The sequence below is a fragment of the Hypomesus nipponensis genome, chromosome 15, assembly GCF_054491055.1.
Source record: "Hypomesus nipponensis isolate SF chromosome 15, ASM5449105v1, whole genome shotgun sequence".
NCBI classification, from domain to species: Eukaryota; Metazoa; Chordata; class Actinopteri; order Osmeriformes; family Osmeridae; genus Hypomesus; species Hypomesus nipponensis.
The window spans coordinates 2163990-2182500 of NC_140375.1; the positions used below are offsets into that span (position 1 = coordinate 2163990).

At 46.2% G+C, this 18511-nt stretch overlaps 2 protein-coding genes across 4 annotated transcripts in view; both read left to right on the plus strand.

Annotated features, from left to right (window-relative positions):
• Positions 1 to 4474: 4474 nt before the first annotated feature.
• p2ry6 (pyrimidinergic receptor P2Y6) lies at positions 4475 to 11007 on the plus strand. The gene is made up of 3 exons (XM_084675191.1): positions 4475 to 4772; positions 7299 to 7734; positions 9120 to 11007. The coding sequence occupies exons 2-3, from the start codon at positions 7316 to 7318 to the stop codon at positions 9790 to 9792; spliced, it is 1092 nt and encodes a 363-aa protein (XP_084531317.1). The 5' UTR covers positions 4475 to 4772; positions 7299 to 7315; the 3' UTR covers positions 9793 to 11007.
• An 843-nt stretch (positions 11008 to 11850) lies between these two features.
• arhgef17 (Rho guanine nucleotide exchange factor (GEF) 17) overlaps positions 11851 to 18511 on the plus strand; it is a 43398-nt gene continuing 36737 nt past the window's right edge. For all 3 annotated transcript variants that reach the window (XR_014729944.1, XM_084674270.1, XM_084674271.1), the window contains exon 1: positions 11851 to 17387. Coding sequence is in view for 2 of the 3 variants with exons in the window: in XM_084674270.1 (XP_084530396.1) it covers positions 12276 to 17387 (5112 nt within the window). In the remaining variant the exon portion in view is untranslated. The remainder of the gene's footprint in view (positions 17388 to 18511) is intronic.

An 18511-nucleotide genomic window follows, 5' to 3' on the forward strand; every position in this document is an offset into this window, starting at 1 on the left:
GCAGATGTAGCCTATCATTGTGTGCGTTTACTCGGCTTTCTTAGTAGGCCTAGGATTAAAGATTCAAAGAACGATACTTGGAATGCTGAAACAGAATTCCAACAATTAATAATGCTATAATTGTTGGAATGCTGCGTCAGCATTCCAAGTATTGTTCTTTGAATCCTTAGTCAACTTCTTCATATTCTTCTTCTTCTTCTATTTCTTCCGCGACACCTTTCAGCGCCTTCAAATCTTCAGCTATTAAAACCGTTCAACCGATCAAAAAATTCTGCAGTTTCAGGCCATGGGTGCTGTGACTTTTTAGCTTTGTACCTTCTATGCTTGAATTAATATCAATCAATATTCATAATATTTTTTACATGGGTTTCCAATGGAGTTCTTTCAAATCCTCTCAAACTTCTTAAGACTTCTTCCTCAATCTTTCAGCTAGAGCCACCATTTAAACTTTAAAATGTTGACAAAACTGAAACCATAAACCATTTGTAAATAATTCAGCTTTTTTAATTCAATATCACTGATTATGTTTCATGACTTCAAACCGTTTCTGAGATTAACATGGGTGTGTACATCTAACAGCCAGCAGTGTGTATTTTTTTTGCCTCCCCTTTCGAATTCAGAATTCAAATTACTAGACAAAAAATTATATCCTGAGAAAAGTGGATTTTGAGGGGTATAGCTCCATAGACCTCCATTCATTCTGCACTCGCTCGTTAGCGCCCTCACATGGAACTTCAACCAGTTCAGAACCCGGAAGTTTCCCGAGAGTGGTAGTTCTCTCTATATTAGACATTCTCTGGAGCTAGGGAAAAAAAGAGCCACTGTTTAAAACTAGACCGGAAGACACGGAAGTGGAAAGATGGCCGCGTCCAGTCTCACGCTCTCGCTTGCCTCACTCATAGAGTTAAAATAATTAGAGTACGCTACTTTTGTCTTCCAAAATGGCGTCCCCATTCATTTCTATGAAAAGTGCTCAGTGGCGCAGTGAGGCAAGCGAGAGCGCGAGACTGGATTTTCCTCTCCTCCTACGAGTTTCTACAACACTTGCTAAAAGAAAAGAGAATCGCCACCTTGAAAGACGTGAAAATAGCTGATCACGAAGCAGTCATTTAACTGAAATAGGAATGACAACAGCTTGAAACTAGCTTTTACCAATGTAATTTCAATACTGGATTGATTAATGATTTAATATTTAGGAAAAGCCATGAATGGATCGTCCTGTGCACCTGAAAAAAAAAAACTTGAAAACTTAAACTCCTAGAATTCGATCTGTGCGAAACAAACTCCCAGATGCACTGAAAATCGTCTCCTCTCCCACCTTCTCTCTCTCTCCCACCTTCTCTCTCTCTCCCACCTTCTATCTCTCTCCCCTCCCCTCTTCTCTCTCTCCCCTCCCTTCTCTCTCTCCCCTCCTTCTCTCTCTCTCTCTCTCTCTCTCTCTCTCTCTCTCTCTCTCTCTCCCCCTTCACTCTTTCTCCCCTCTTCTCGCTCCCCTCCCCTCCCTTATTCTCTCTCTCTCCCCTCTTCTCTCTCTCCCCTCCTTTCTCTCTCTCCCCCACCTCACTCTCTTCTAAATTAATAAATTACTAATGAAAATTACTCATTTTTATGTGTTAATTCTAGATGTATTGGTATGATCAGTATAACAGTGCTAAAGAATAACTAATGAGTGCGTGTATATGAGTGTTTCATGGGGTAGCACAAGTGATGAGTCCATGTGGAGGAGCACGTTTTTAAGGAGATTCACCCTAGACGGCCTCTCATAGCCTCTCATAGATACTGGATAGTAAACTAACCTGCCTGCCAAAATTGTATGTCATAAATGGTTTAATTGTATCTCACTCTTTTACTTTCGCTTCATTGCTACTTCGTCTTTTCTCTCAACCATGTCTCACTCTTTCTCTCCTCCCTATTTGTTTTCCACCCCACTTCCCTCCTGCTCATTCTCTCTCTCTCTCTCTCTCTCTCTCTCTCTCTCTCTCTCTCTCTCTCTCTCTCTCTCTCTCTCTCTCTCTCTCTCTCTCTCTCTCTCTCTCTCTCTCTCTCTCTCTCATACACACACACTGCACATGTACACACTCTCGTATCTGCTAGTTAGCACTCCATTTGCTTTAGAAAAATAATTGGCTCAAACAGATCTGGAAAAATGTCAAACTTGCATACTCACACAGGTCTCGAATTTACAGTTTTTTAAAATGCTTACACACATTTTTCTAACTTGTCCTCTTTTTTTCAAAACTTAAGACACAAATCCAACGATTGCACACACAAAATGCAAAATTCCTCACTTCTCTTGCAAAATGAAGCACTGCATTCAAAATATCACAAACACGTCTCAAAAGCAAACTTTTGTCTCATGTTGCAAAAACTTTTACCATTATATTACATTTTTGGGTATATCATATACACACAGTTATTCACAAACTAAAGCTCTTCTTTCATGAGCTCTTTGGTACATTTCTGTACAAGATTGAAAGAACATGGCAGAGATTCTGAAAAATTGGTAAATACAAAAACAAGATTGAAACCAAACTAGTTATTTTACTGTAAGCATTTGTGGTTGTGAATACAGTATTACACAGTACGAAAGAAAGAGTGTAGTAGGACAGAAGATAATTTTGAAAAAGGTGAATACGAAATAGTGTCTGTGTGTGTGTGCCATGAACTGTAGCATACAATAATATATACTATTTTCAACTATATTGTCAGAATGTCTTCTTACAGTCACTGTACTGTCACATGATATGATACAGTAATCCACCAGACTGTGACCAATCATGCAGTGCATTGCAGTCAATGGATGCATGGGTGCTACGTAAAATAGGTTTGTTTGTAGTATACCGTGTGTTGTTCTGAAACAGCTATTATGTATACATTAGAACATGTATATTACAGTATATTGTTACATACCTGTTATCCTTTCTACAGTAAAGGTTCAAATTATACCCACCAGCTCTATAGGCCTATTCTAATCCATGATTGGTTGGTGTTGAGTAAAGCAATGAGTGTTTGCATATGTGAGGAGTTAGTGTAAGGCACTGATGAAATAGTGTCATTTTGTTTGTTTGTGTTTTAAAAAGGAAATCAAGATGCTTCCTGTTAGAATTTTGTGTGTTATGTGGAGAATTGTTAAGTGTTATTTTTTGAAAAAAGTGTTTTATGAAATTGAAAACTGAGTCAAAGGCCAAAATGTGCGTATGGTTTTGCAGATTTGAGGTGCGGTTCTGGTATTTGAGTGTCAGGTTTCAGAAATTGTGCGAAAAGTAATGAATTTGTGTGTAAGCATTTGAAAAAAAAGTATAAATAAATCCACTCAGGCCTTTTGGATGGTTGATTACTCTTTCTTGTTGCACATCAATAGCCTTGAAAGATTTCACATTCTTACTTCCCAGTTCACACTTCTTGTTTTCATACTGCCTGACACATACTCCATATCTGTGTTACATCCTTTCAACACACACACATGCACATTCACACACAGTGCCAATCAATGGAGAACTGCTCTCCCAACTCATCGTTTCATTTCCCTGTTAGACAAGGGCACCAAAAAATTGAAAAACTAATAGAAATGATCACCTTTTCTTTCACGGGGCCCAAAATTCCTGGCGGCGCCCCTGCTGTTAGATACACCCACTTTATCATATTGATTTCTTAAGCTTAATTACTAAGAGCTTCAGTGTATGTGTTTTTGTGTCTATGTGTGTCTAATGGGGAGAACATCTAATGGTGTGCTATAGGGAATTTGTGGATACAATTTGATCTCATAAACACCCACATTTGCAACAATCCAAAATCATCACCTCTCAGAAACACCCACATTTAGAGGTTTGTTTCAACCTGCCCCTGAAAAGATTTCAACTGAAATTCTACAATGCAGGAATCTTATACACACTGCCAGAAGTTATGGCGCAGTCAATAATAAGTCATTTGGCACACATACAAAACCATGACTCACGCAAGCCTTTCCTGTTTAAAATTCATCATCGAGTTGTCGCATTTCGGGTTGCTTTTTTTTAGGTTGCTTTTCTTGCATCAAGAAAAGCTTTCAGCTTAGTCCAAGTCAAAGATCTGACGGTCAGGCAATCGTCATTGTATGTGAATGAACCACCTCTGTAGATATAGCCTAATTAAATGTTTTCTACCACGAAAAAGAAAGACATAATACGCCCCAGAAAATGATAGGCCAGTCCATTAAACCTTAAGGGTTACACAGACTTAACTTATTTTGAGTATGGTAGGTAACAGTAGGCCAAAATCTATACAACAAGTCAATCGACACCGCGTCACTAACAGGTGGCAAGCAGCAATATTGTCCTACTGTATAAAAGTTATCTGATCGAAAAGAGCTGACGGAGTCATCCATCATAATATTACCTCGTTTTGACCACAGCGCTCAGAACAAGCGCGCCAGCTCAGTCTCTGATGATGATCGAGTAGGGGGCGCGCGCCCGTCCAATGCGCGTGCACGCTTCACAAGAAACACTGCACGATCGGAGGAGTCCTGAGCGCTAGGAGTAGCTTAGAAGTAATATATGTTGCTTGGAGGTGTGAGAAAGGCGTCTTTAGCGAATCGAGTTTTGCTTCTACTTTGCTTTAGGCTAAATATATAATGTTGTGTGATGGCTGATACTGGCTACCTTACTTTTCATCACCTTCGAAACTTTGTTGACCGGGTTGCTCGAGCCGAACACTGCCGAAGCCCAGAAACAAACACCTGCGCCTTCTTTGTTTACACCGGTCATGAACTTGATATTTCCCTGCAGTAGTTGGAGGTAAGGTTATTTAGTCTGCATCCCAGTTGGTGTAGCACTGTCACACCCCTTGAATGATGGTTTTCTGTCCGTGGTTGCTTCTTCTTTGTAATCGACTTGTGATGATAAGAAGAGGAATTAGGCAAGGCAAACTTACCCTCAGCTCAAAATAGCTGAAAAAAGAATGAAATTGGGCCTGTTCTTGAGCACAAATTCCACACAATCATGTGGCTGATTTTCAATGGGCAGATTACAAATTGTCCCATGAGACATTTAATTTCTAAATTGGCGATGGCCTTTGCCATGTGCGAGACATGTTATTGTTATTTAATTTGTTGTTAGCTTGCAAGTCTTTTTTTCTTTTTGAATATGAATGCACGTTGTTGTTAACGTGGATGGGAGCAAATGTCTTATTACTTCGTTGTGACTGCTTATCAGTGTGTGAAAGAAATAGAGAACATTCCCTCGGCATGCGGACAGGAATGAGAGACGGAGCAGAATTGTGGCGTTAAGAGAATAGTCTCTTTTAGAGCGGTTTTGTGCTCGAGTGGTGGTTTTGTGAGTGAAGTTTCTGCGAATCAATAAATCAGGCTAATCCTGTAGTCGCTGTCGACTTTCAAACTCAGTAAATGCCATAGGAGTCATCTGCTCTGTTCCTTGGATCAGTCTCTGTAGACCTAAACTAGTTTATTGATGGTCTTTCCACATTCATTTCCTGCGCCACTGCGAAACCATGCCAATGCTGGCCCTGAGTCCAGATCAGGCCAGAGGCCCTGGATTGTGCGACCCTACCCAGGGAAGAGGGGTGCACATACACCGCCCCTGTTGGGACTTTTAGTGGCTTTGTACACCCTGAGATGGTTGACGACCTGTCTGAGCAGTTGATTTATCGATCCATCCTTTTTCATCATCCAAAGCATTAGTCACTGCTTGGATGAGGGGGAGGAAAGGGGGGAGAGAAAAGGGGTGGGCGGGCAGCTAATTAGACTTTAATTGCGCTCTTTTCCTTAGCCATTAACTGGCTCTTCACAACCCTATGGCCGTACTGTCTGGACGCAAGAGTGAACAACTTGGTTGTGTGTGCCTTCTTTGCATTTGTGCATTCCTCTTTTTTGTGTGTGAGAGAGGTTAGAGAGCGGTAAGGTAGTTGGACGTAACCCACCTGAGTAGACTCTTTTTTGGGTTGAGGTCGTATTACAGAATTATTTATAGATAAATACTTGGCGTTCAACTTGGCAGGAGGGCATACACGTGAGAGGGGGGAAGGACTGGGCTGGCCCTTATGATTAGCACACGCACGCACACACACACACACACACACACACAAGTTTCAGCACTATAAAGCTTTATTGGATGTGCTCCATCTTGCGCACACACACTCGAGGGGAAAGCAACTGATCAATGATATACTTTGAACAAATACTTCACCTAAAAGCCTAAGAGCTCTGCAGAGTGCTGATTAAAAGTGTCCAAATACATACGGTTACGCCACATGCACACACACGCGCACGCGCACACCATGCACACAGGGTAGGTAGGAGCACTTAATCATGGCTCTCTGGGGGGACGACTGTGGACCAGAAAGCTGCAGACATGTGGCAGTGCTACAGACATGGAGTTAACCAGTGTGAAACAGACTGTGGTGCCGCTGAAACTCATCTATGAGGGGCATACCAGTACCTACAGCCCCACACAGGACACACTGTAAGCCTTACAGCAGACCAGTCCTTTTTCCCCTAACAGAAATACTGTACCACTGGGCCCAAGCCTGTTTGACATCTTACATTTAGACATGCACCGAATGTTCGGCAAACAATAATTTGGCTGAAAAAAAAGAAAATCTCTTTTGGTGTTCAGTCGAACAAGTGAAAAGACTGAATACATTTTACCGAACAATATATAACATAACAATTATGAATGCAACAAACATGTCGACAGTGAGAAAGTATTTCAAAGTGTTTGAGAAAGACGCAAAAATTAGTTTCGGTTTGTGACAATCATTTTATTTTGGTGCATTCTGGGACTAGTTTTTACTCTGTATTGGCTGTCATTCAATTGAAGGGTTTATTGAAGTGTTGCGTCACAGAAGTTCAAGAGCAGGATGTATAATAACTCACCAGTCAGAAACACGGAAAACCAACTTGTGTAATCTCATGAATCACACACAATATAATAACCCAGTCGTAACCTAGGATTAGATAAGGTTTTTGTTGCGCTCGCCTACGGACAGCCAAGAGGGCAGACATGAGCATCCATCATAGGGATGGGTTAGGGGGGCGATGAACAGAGCCAGATGGAGTCATCTGACTATGGTGGTGCAACTGTCTTTCAGACTGAGTGGGCTGTAGCTGTAGACATACATCTTGTCTCAGACCGGGCTGTCACGCCGGGGAGAGGTTCTGCATCAGAGAACCAGGCTCTCCGACCCCCTCTGGTGGAGAACACGGGTTTGGGGATAAGAGGAGAGCTTGACAAAGCTCAATGCTGACTGGCCGTGTTGGGACACAACTTTGATGGGTCATATTGTGATTCCCTCTTCTCTTTCAGAATGTGAAGCTGGTACCATGCAGCTGTTTCCCTTAGAAGTATTCCCCACAGGAACGTTCTCTTCCGAAACCTTCTCATCGGAACTGTACTCCGAGGACCTGTACCCAGCCGAGACTTATGAACAGGCGGACGTTTACAACGCCACGAGGCCCATCCACCCGCGATGTACCTACAATGAGGACTTCAAACGCATCCTGCTCCCTGCAGTCTACACCGTGGTCTTCCTGGTCGGTCTGCCGTTGAACGCTGTGGTTATGCTGAGGATCTCCAGGACCAGAACCAACCTGAGCCGCAGCAACATCTACATGCTCAACCTGGCCACGGCGGACTTCCTGTATGTGCTGTCACTACCTCTGCTCATCTACAACTACGCCAGCCACGATTACTGGCCCTTTGGGGAGCTGGCCTGCAAACTGGTCCGGTTTCAGTTCTACAGGTACAGTAAAAGTACTGCACATTCAAGAAAAAACAACATAAACATCACTGGTTTGCGAGTGTCGAATGTTGTCTCAGTGTGAACGTTTCCCTGCTCCAACACACCTGATTCAAATGAATGCGTCATTATCAGGTTTCTGCTGAACTAGATACCCATTCATTTGAATAACGTTCATGGGAGATCGGAAACATCTAAAACCTGCAGGACAGGGAGTTCTTGAGGAATGAGCGAAGCAGGTTCAGGCATGGCACTCGTCATATCACCAGCATGAATCATATCACTTATCGCCGTGTTCTCAGGCCATAGGATTAGCCCGATAGGAGGCGCTATAAAGTCGCACCATGCATGCACACGCATTGTTGATTAATGATAGCATAACTTGGGCATCCAGAAACATCTTGTTTTTGTCACTAGTAAATAGTTGGATGTCATGTGGTCTCAGGAGGAGCGACACTCTGCTCTACACATAGTATAGACTGGCGGAGTGTCGGAGGTTGGGGATTTAACTTGTTGCTCAGTGGCGTTTCTACACGGGGGCCTTTAGGGGCCAGTGCCCCTGTAAAATTGTCCCTGGCCTCCACTGTGGCCCCCCTGAGTAGACAAAAAAGTCTTATTTATTTTATTTTTTTTCTCCTTTTTTCTCCTTTTTTTTTTTACAAGTTTTTCTTCTTCTATTGGTCATCATGAACCGAGGAAGGGATATTGCAGCCTTTTTTGCCCCAGTAAATAAAAAAGTTAGAGAAACATATCCAGGTATTGAGAGAGTTGAGGAGCTGGAAGAGGGAGAGCCAGATCATTTTGTATCATTTTAATGTAAAGCAAAATTAAAGTATATAATGTTTAAATATCATTTGTTTCCGTTTTTCATGTGCCCCTCTGATTAAACACTGGCCCCCCCAGTAAAATTAGTCTAGAACCGCCACTGTTGTTGCTCCCCGCCTTACGTCATGCATGCTGCAGTGAAGGAGGAAAGCGCTTCCCCGTGTACATCCATTCCGCCAATGTTAAACCATTTGTTGTGTGTATGAATAAATGGTGAAATCAATCACGTGAGTGTCTTGACTGAAATGAGTGAAGCAGGTTTAGGTATGGCACTCGGGCAGCGTGCGTCACATCACCCATCGCCGTGTTCTCAGGGCATAGACTTAGCTCGATGGGCGGCGCTATAAAGTCGCACTGTCTGCGCTGCTGCCACCCACCACCATCCCCTTCTCCCCCATGTTGTCTGTCTGTTCACTTCCCCATGTACATCCATTCCGCCAACGTTAAACCATTTGTCATGTGTATGAATAAATGCTGAAATCAATCACGCGAGTATCTTGACTGAACCAGGATTAAGAACCACTCATCTAGAGAGTGTTTGCTTTCTCCTTCCTCTCCCGCAGTAACCTCCATGGCAGTATCTTGTTCCTGACCTGCATCAGCCTCCAGCGCTACCTGGGCATCTGCCACCCCCTGGCCAGCTGGCATAAGCAGGGTGGCCGCAGGCTGGCCTGGAGTGTGTGCCTGGCCGTGTGGCTGGTCGTCGCCATCCTCTGCGCCCCCACCTTCCACTTCGCCGCCACGGGAAAGCAGCGCAACCGCACGGTCTGCTACGACATGAGCCCGCCCGACCGGTCGTCCAATTACTACCCTTACGGGATGGCCCTCACCTGCCTGGGCTTCCTCCTGCCTTTCACAGCCGTTGTAGCATGCTACTGCCGGATGGCCTGCACCTTGTGGCGGCCGGCCACCTACGGGGGCGCTTCGGTGGCGGCCGGGGAGAAACGCGACAGGGCGGTGCGGATGATCGTGGTGGTGGTGGCCGTGTTTGCCGTCAGCTTCCTGCCCTTTCATGTCACCAAGACCATATATTTGCTGGTGCGCACCCTGCCTGGGGCTCCCTGCCACACGAGGAACCTATTCTCCGTCATCTACAAGTGCACCCGGCCCTTCGCCAGCATGAACAGTGTTCTCGACCCCATCCTGTTCTACTTCACCCAGCCTCGCTTCCGCCAGAACACCAGGAGGCTGGTGCTCAAGGTCACCTCGCACAGGATCAAGGCCACCCAGGTGTGAGACCGACCCCCTTGGAGAACCTGGCAGGTAGATCCCAGAAGCTGGTCACCTGGAGCCACTCTGGAAATGTCCTGCTTTCTCCTTGTGGAGCAAAGAGCAACAGGAGACACATGCTCACCCTCCAACAATGTCCTCAGTGAAGGAGCAGCCGAGCATGGAGTGAGACAAGGGGGAGGAGAGTTTTGTGAAAATGGTTGCTGTTTGTGTCCCGAGAATTGTACACGCTATGGTGTGTGCGTGTGTGTGTGTGTGCTTGTAACTGCACAAGCAGCTGTATTATACTTGTGACTATGCTGAAATGCATGAAGTACTTTAATTTCTCGGTTGAAATGTTTATTTCGGTTACACGACCTGCTGTTCACTAATTTCACCACATAGTGGTGTATGTGTCTTACGTATTTGTTGCACTGAAACGCCTACACTCATTCACAAGGCCCTGTTCCAGTAGGTCTTTCCTCTGTGTGATGTTCTCAAAGATCCCCCCCCCCAAAATGGAGAAAAACATGGGTTTTAGATTCCATGGTGTGTGTTCATTTCCACAGTCAAGCCTGGTCAGTGACTGCACTGAGTGAATAGTGGAATAGGGAATGTGATTTGGAGGCAGCAGTTCCATAGATTTAACAGCGTTTGTGTGGATGGAAGTTGTTAGTTGTGGTTGTAGCTGTGGTTGGATGTACTGTGTTTGATATGTGTAACCTTCCCATTAAAAGGGATCTTCAAGTAAGTCATCTTCTATTGTAAGCACTATGACGTCCTAGGATAGGCATGTATACGTTTGGACCTGCTGCTGTATTCTGGATTTACTCACTGACATTGTCAAATGTTGGCTTGTCGTTAACACTTGAATCATTGTTTGTTCTTTTTATCATGTCATTTGGTCATTTTAATAGCTTTGGCAATTTGGCCTAATTTTCAGTTTACATCAAGTTTGTGATGTAATTTAATGGCTACGAATGTCATTTTGTTTGGTGTACCGAAAAATCTATGTGGAGCAAAACTATTTGTGTCTTTGCACACAGCATCAACAGAATATAACCTTGTGCTGATATGTATTGGTTTGTTTTGGTCAAGTGTGTGTGATAATGTGAGTCTTTGTTCACAACTCTGTTTGGAATGGAGCATATGTGTGTGATACCTGATTTGAAGCTGTGTATGTATATTAAGACGAGGAAGATTTGTGTTTCACTGTCAGTATTAAACTTTATTTTTATAATATGCTGTAGTGTTGTATTGTTTTGGGGTTACTATACTGTTTGGGGTTAATATATTAATAGTACTATATAGTTTTTTTGATTCATGAATTCAAAGTATATTTTTACAAAAAGTTAACTTTTTAGTCCACAACTATCACTTTGTCTGATAGCCTAGCTAATCAGCGCACTGTCTGTGAGATAACACTTAACTACTCGCAATCCTTAAAGATGGAACTTCAATGACGGGACTTTTTTTATTGAAATACACTAACAATAATAAGCAATGTATTGGATATTGTGATTTGATTAGTTTCAGAATATAAACTTATCAAGGGTTCGGGTTAGGGAAAGTCCGAGATCAGACGCGCACGTCAGCCTCATTTGCACCGCCGCGGACAGGCCAAAAGAGCGCGCTCCAGTCGGCATTCCATTGCAGCGTCAGATCCGAGGGACAAAGAGCAACTTAACCAGACAGTCATGGGAAAAACGACAAAGGGGTCATTATGCTTGAGTGAAAACTTAATGTAAGATGACACATACTTTAAATTAACGACCGACCAACATAAGCATCTCTTATTATCACTTCAGAAACTGTGAAACACCCCCCAAATCTGAAGCAATATAGTCATGAGAGGAGTGTGTGGGCTTTTAAACAAATCCCTTGCCTTCTGCCGGTTACACGGTCCTGGGCTATAATTATCTCCAGTTTCTCTGCAATATCTCAGTTCTCCCATCAAAAAGGAAACGCTTTTCCTTTCTATTCCCGAGGGGCTATGACAACCCTTGTACCCCTCGAAGTCCCGCCCACCCCTGCCCTATCTCACGCATTAGAATGTAAAAACATAAGTCACGGAAAACTAAATTATGTCAAAATAAGGAATACAGAAAACAGTCGGGGAATACAGAGAAGGATGCCTATAGGGCCGTGCGCGTGGACAGACAATGGGGAAACGTTTGGAATGTGGGAATGTCGATGGAAGGTCTGTGTAGTTGAACAAGTTGAAGTGGAAAAGTTTGAGCAAACTTGTAGCGTTTTTCTCCGTGCATGGATGCTATTCGGCAGAGGACAACATGCTGTAAGGTCAGAATGCAGAGCCGCTCTCTCGCCCAATTACTCTTTAATTCAGTCGTGTAGATTAAAACCAAGACGAGCAAGTCTATTTTAGTCTTTATTAAACCCCTGCCAGAAAGTATAATGTGGTAGTTTTCAGTGGGGATAGAGAATACACCGCAGATATGTATTATCAATGACAAAGGTGTGGAGAAAATAATACCAAAAGGACATGAACAATGGCAGAAAGAGAAAAGGAGAGGAAGAATGTATATCGAAGCGTCTCTTTTAAGAAGTTAGAATGTTGGAGCGCCAACAAAAGTCTGGAAGGTCAACAAAACAAATCAAAGGATTTGGAGGCTCGCGTCGCCCTTCCCCCTCCATCTACGGTAGAGTCTGCAGCCGAGAATGTGCAGCCCTCGGCGACGCGTAATGTTAGTGTGTCAAGAAAAGTTTCCAAAATCTCTGCAGCCAGCCTCCCGACCGCAGATCTAAAGAAAGGCTCCACTCCTCTCTCCTCGATTTCTCCCTCAATTCGCCAGCTCTCAGAGAAATTCAGCAGCATTAACTCAGCTCGGAGGACACACGGAGCCCCGAGAACTGGTAACGAAGTGAACAAGAGAAGCACAACCTTGCCGCGGGTCAAAAGTAGCAGGATAGACGTCTCTCCTGCTCGCAAATCATTTCACGAGGACAGCGGACATTTACCAGCCATAGACGCAGATTTATCAGAGTCTCAAACTGACAAAGTCCAGGAGCAAAAGTTTTATTCTGGCACTGACTCTGTGTCCGGATCGGATTCGGAGAAGGGCCAAAGATGGATTTGTTCTCGAGAAGCTACAGACGGCGGCGGATCTGGTAAGAGAGATTATTCTCAAATCGGCGTCTCTCTTTCTGATAACTCTAATAAGACTTTGGCTGCTGCGGAAGACGTTTTTGCCAGTGGGGCTCCAGCTTGTAAATCACACAGGAGTTATTACACGGCGCATCATGGAGATCTCCCAGTTCATGTTGACCTAACTAACTGGCCCAGTGTTACAAAGATTCGAGAAATTTTCGGGGAGAGGCTGAGAAAACATCACAGGTCAACTTCTGACGCGGATGACCTCAAAACTGTCGGTGCGCACAATCAATCCGCCAGTTCCAAAGAAAGCGCCTCTCTTTCAGATAGGAGTGACAAACAGTCTCCCTACAGTTCTGCGACAGAAACGAGCCTTCCCTTCTCTGAGAGGGGCAGGCACGGTGCACTTAGTAGACAGCGCAGAGACAATCGAGAGCAAAGAGAGGGCAAGGAGAGGGAAGATGGGAGGAACCAGGGAGCTGACTCTTCTTTAAAACCTGACCAGCTGTGCTTGTTTGAGGCACAATTCGAAGCTGATAATAGTATTGAGAAAGTCGTTCTTAGCGTGACCCAGGTGTCACAAATAGCAAGAGCCCAAAGTCCAAACAGTGGGGGAGATAGTGGGAGAGATACCTGGACGCCCAGTTTGACCTCTGACCCTAACCTCAAACCTCCTGCCCCCTCCACCGGTGCCCCCATCATACCTACAAGTAGCAGCTCGGTGCGCCAAGTCCTCTCCTCCCGCGCTGCCCACCCCTCACTTCCCTCTTCTCCCCAGCAGCAGCAAAGGGAGAGACAGAGGGAGAGACAGGGGGCCTGGCTGCCCAGGGAGAGTTTACATTCCTCACATAGCTCTTCCAGAGCACTTGCCCCCTCCTCTCCAGATACAGTAGAGACCAGCTCTCACAGGGCCTCCGCCAGGCCAGCCACCAGCACTCGCTGGAAGTTCAGCTCAGGAGACGACGAGGAGGAGGAGCAGAACCCCCGAGGAGGAAGAGTAGGAGGTAGGAGTGTCTGTCATTTGTTTAGAGGAGCAGAAAGAGGCGGAGGTTACTTCTCTCGTGGTAAGAATGGCTGGTGGGGGAGCAAGACTCTGGGCAGGTCTTCAGGTAGCGAGGAGGACAGCCCGGCCTCTGTAGGACCCCCCGGGCGAGACGCGGTGAGGCGGCGCTCTTTGAGGAAGAAGAAGAAGACAAGTGGGGCCACCTCAGCGAGCAGTCGAGATGATGGAGAACTGTATGACAGCGACAGCGATGAGCAAACAAATGTGATGATGGAGAATCTGGAGAGACACCATCAGCAGAACATCACCGCCGCAGGAGAATTTGTTGGAACCGTCCGTAACCAGGGAAGAGAACCCGAATGGTCTAGAGCCCGTCCAGCAGGTGCTCAGTCAGAGTACAACAAGATGGGGGCGGGGCTAGAGGGTAACAGGCGCCACTACGTTAGCACAGAGGGCACTGTGACATCATCACCAGTAGCAAGCCTACCTGGGGTGTCACGGGTGGCAAAGGTCAACATTTCCTCATTTATTGCCAGCCCTGGTGGTTCTCATTGCAGCAGCCGGTACTCAAGCACTGAGACTCTGAAGGAGGAGGACCAGGCAAGCTATGCTAGCAGAGCAGCTAATGCTAGCAGAGCCTCAGCTAGCCCTACAGCTGCCTCCTCCTCCATGCTGAGTAAGACCTACCACGGTAACTTCACAATGTATCGCTCACCCAGCTTCGGACATGGCGATAACTTCTCTCGTGCTCCCCTCAGGGTACGCCCCCAAATCGTACCCCCTGTAAGCCCCTCCCACTGTAGGGATGGAGATGTGACAGGGGATGTTGCTAAGGTGGAGACTAGAGTTTTGCGACGGTCGTTAGGGGGTGATGGAATAAAAGACAGGAACAGGATGTCCATGTCCAATCCTGATATTGCCTCAGAGACCATGACACTACTCAGCTTCCTGAAGACCGACCTATCAGAACTCAGGGTGCGTAAGCCGGATCGGTCAGGGGCGGGAACAGGGGGCATTGAGGGGTCAACCTCAGTGTACAGGATGGGGTCAAGAGGTCATGCAACCCTTCCGCCTGGACTTCGGCCCTCTCTGAAGGACCTCACTGCAACACTTCGTCGGGCCAAATCCTTCACCTACTCCAACAAGCCCTTGGACCGGCGACATTCGTCCAGCATAACAGCCCAGAGGAGCTCATCAGAGCAGCAGCTGGATGGAGAAAGCGGTGGAGGGAGGGTTTCTGTGTCTGACAGAGAGGTGGAAAGTGATGGGGGAGACTGCAGAGTAGGACGAGCAAGGGGTTATGGGTATGAGGAAGTGATGCCCACACCCTTGCAGGACAGGTATGTTCAGGAGGCCAGACAGGTCATTAGAGACATCTGTCAGATGAGTGCGCGTGAAGACGACGACGATGAAGACGACAATGTGCTAGGGAGAGAGATCAAAGCAGATAAGTGTTTTAGAAGGAAAGAAGAGGGGAAGAAAGGGTGTGTGAAAAAGGAGGAGAGGGGAGACCGAGAGGGTGACATTGATTCTGCCGTTACCCCCGTCTCTGGAGAGATGGAAAGAAAAAGGGATGGAGAGATGGAGATCGAGAGGGCCCTTCTGAAAGGTGACTCAGAGGAAAACATGTTCTATGACAGGTCTGTGGATGAGTTGTCAGGTCATGAATCCAGTTTGACAGATGAGGGTATCGTCACGGAACCTGAAATGGGACCAAGTGACGCCGAACGTACCTTTGTGGGGGCATCTGGAGCTAATTTGGGGTCAATAATAACCAGAGATGTCCTAGGTCAGCCCCTTACAGTCTGGAAGCAGTCAGCTCTTCAGGAAGGGGAGATTTTGATTGCAAATGAGGGTGGGAGAGAGAAACAAGACAATCCGTCAGGTTCTAGCTTCAAGAACGCACTTCCTCCTCTTCCTACCCTTCGAGTAGAGAGTGACACCATTGCAACAGAGTGCACCAACTCCATCACAAGCTTCAACAGCACTAGTGAAGGGAATAATGTATTCCAGGGGCCCACAGCACAGGACACTCCTCCCACCCCCAGTGCCATCCGCCGTCGCCGAAAGTTCTCGTCAGCCGGCAACACTTGCTCTGACTCCAGTAATGGCAGCATAGGGGAGTCAGCAAACGCTAACAGCGATTCGACCGTTTACCGTTCCCTCAGTGACCCCATTCCTCACCGGCGATGCTCAGTGTCAGAGGAAGGGAATAACACTTTTTCCTCCGTGGACAGTAACCTCCTTGGCTCTCTCTCGCTCTCCTCCAAAGGAGTAGTTGGAGGAGGAAACATCCCAGAATCTTCCTCAGCCGCCAACCTGTCGGAGTGTACAGCTAGTGCCGCCAGCGACCTGTCAGTGTGCAGCGATGGCGGTCTCCGAGATGACTGTCTCCGTGAAGACAGTGGTGTTCGTGACTACAGTGGGGTGATCAGGAGTATAGTCTCTGAACCTGGAGCAATGGATCGACTGATGACAGACGAGCACAATAATGGGAAAGCACCCAAGAAGAAGTCCTTCAGTGACCCAAGTCGTCGCAGCGATGCCCCATTACTCTCCTATACTGACCATGAGTTTAAAGGAAAGTATCATCCCAATGAGCCTATCAGCGAGCTGGATCAGCTTGGCCAGATCCCACCTTCCAGTAGTGAGCCAATCCTGAGCGAGCAGAGAGATGAGCTGTGGGAGTTGGGGGAAGAACGGCGACATCCATCCCATCATTATTACTATGGAAATCAGAATGAAAGCAGGAAACCTCGTTCCCTATCCGAATGTGTGCTACCCTCCAGTTGCCATGGTAATGAAGTTGATGGAGGCGGGGAGGGAGAGAAATTTAAGTTTGACCCCAAGCTAGCTGAAGTCCTTTCTCCCAGAATGGGTCGGCGGTCTTCCAAAAAACGCCCGGCACGCATCACCCATAGCTTCTCAGAGGTCCAGAACCCGTCAGAACCATGTCTAGATAATGAAGCTCAAGTAAGGGACCAGGATCTGGACCCAGCCAGCATCCCTCCTCTCCCTCCTCTCCAACCCCCCAAACATAAAACCAGATCCAAACATGTTCGACATGCCAGTGAACCAGCAACTTTTATCCCCATCTCTCCACCACCACACCTACAAACACCTCAAGGGGGCCCGTCGTCCCCGCTACCCCCACCAGAGCCCTCAGGACTGGGTAAGCCAGGAGGCGAGGTGGCTCCTTCCCTGGAAGATGTTACCAAGCAATACATTCTGACTCTGAATGCTCCTGAGGGGGAGATGGAAAATGCTGGGCCTGGTGCTGGGATTGGGCCAGGAACTGGTGCTGGAATTGAGCCTGTGCCAGGAACTGGACTTGGGCATGTGTCTGGATCAGGTGCTGGGTCTGGCACTAGCTCTGGGTCCGCAGTGGTACCAGATGGGTCGGCCTTGGTTCCTACTACACCGACTGAGACCAAGGAACCCAAACTCCAGAGGAAGACCAGTGAAGAGTCCCCAACCCCAGCACCTCAGAGAACCAAGCCTCGAGTGGTGAGTGACACCTGCAGTAACCATGTTCATATGAGTTGGGAGCATAAAGTGTGTTTGTGTGTAGTTGATTTGTTTAATTGACAGGTTGTGACCATTGTATTCTGTCTTGCTGATTCGATGGGTGTCTGTTGGAGAGAGAGCTTTCAGTTGGAGCGTTTATACAGGGAATAAATGATTTTACTGTCAGGTTTTCACAGGCAGTGGTGAAATTTGACTTGTGGTTTCCTGAAGCAGAGGAAGCGTTGTTCTGACATGCTTTTAATAGTCTTCCTTGTATAATTGTCTGGCAAAGGAGGGATGCTTCTATAAATCATGTTAGGAAAAGCCAAATCATATTTTAGAACAGATGTTGTGTGCGTGTGCGATGAAGATTAAGATATGACTGAGAGTTCACTATTGGCACCTTGTATATTTCACAAAGTATCTTTCAACTTCCATCACTCTCTAGCCTTACTCTTGAGATGACCTTGTTTAGTCAAAGCAAGCACACACGCCCAACTGAAAGGCTTCACTTTCTAGCATGCATTAGTTAGCAGGGACATTAAAGCAAACATCAAACAAAGCTGTACAAATGTTAAACAAACCTCAGACAGAGTTGAAAGCAACATAAAACAAACGTTGAACACAGAGCATTAGCTGCTGGACCTGCGCCTGGCCATCTCTCCTGGACCCCGCCATGTACAGCCTTACTTCCTGTGCCACTGCAGAGTACGGTGTCATGGCAGGGCCATTTCACTGTGACTGACGCGGTTCTCAGATAGTCATGGGTTTGTGCTGGTTGAGCGGTGATAGGTGGAACAATGACCTCAATACACAGGAGGGCCAGTTGGAGACTTTTGTGTTTGGTTGTTGCTGGGTAACCTGAGTCCAGGCTACAGTGTAAATAGCCAGCGAGTGTTTATGTCACACTGGTGACACAGTTAAATGCAGGTTCTGATCCTTGGACTACAGTCACACCAGTCAAGAGACAGAGGATACAGAAAAATAGGCTTTAATAAATACAGCCTGATAAAATGTACAACAGTAAAAACATAGTCTTTCTGTCCTTTAAAAACCCAGGAAGGGTGTCTCTTGTTGTGGTCCTTTTGCATAGGCTATGCCAACTCTATTAGGAACCACTGCCA

Bases quoted from the DNA above. Each gene is read 5' to 3' on its own strand.
- p2ry6 (XM_084675191.1), top strand. From the start codon at position 7,316: ATGCAGCTGTTTCCCTTAGAAGTATTCCCCACAGGAACGTTCTCTTCC. The intron at 7,735-9,119 runs GTACAGTAAAAG...CCTCTCCCGCAG, and splicing joins GTCCGGTTTCAGTTCTACAG to TAACCTCCATGGCAGTATCT.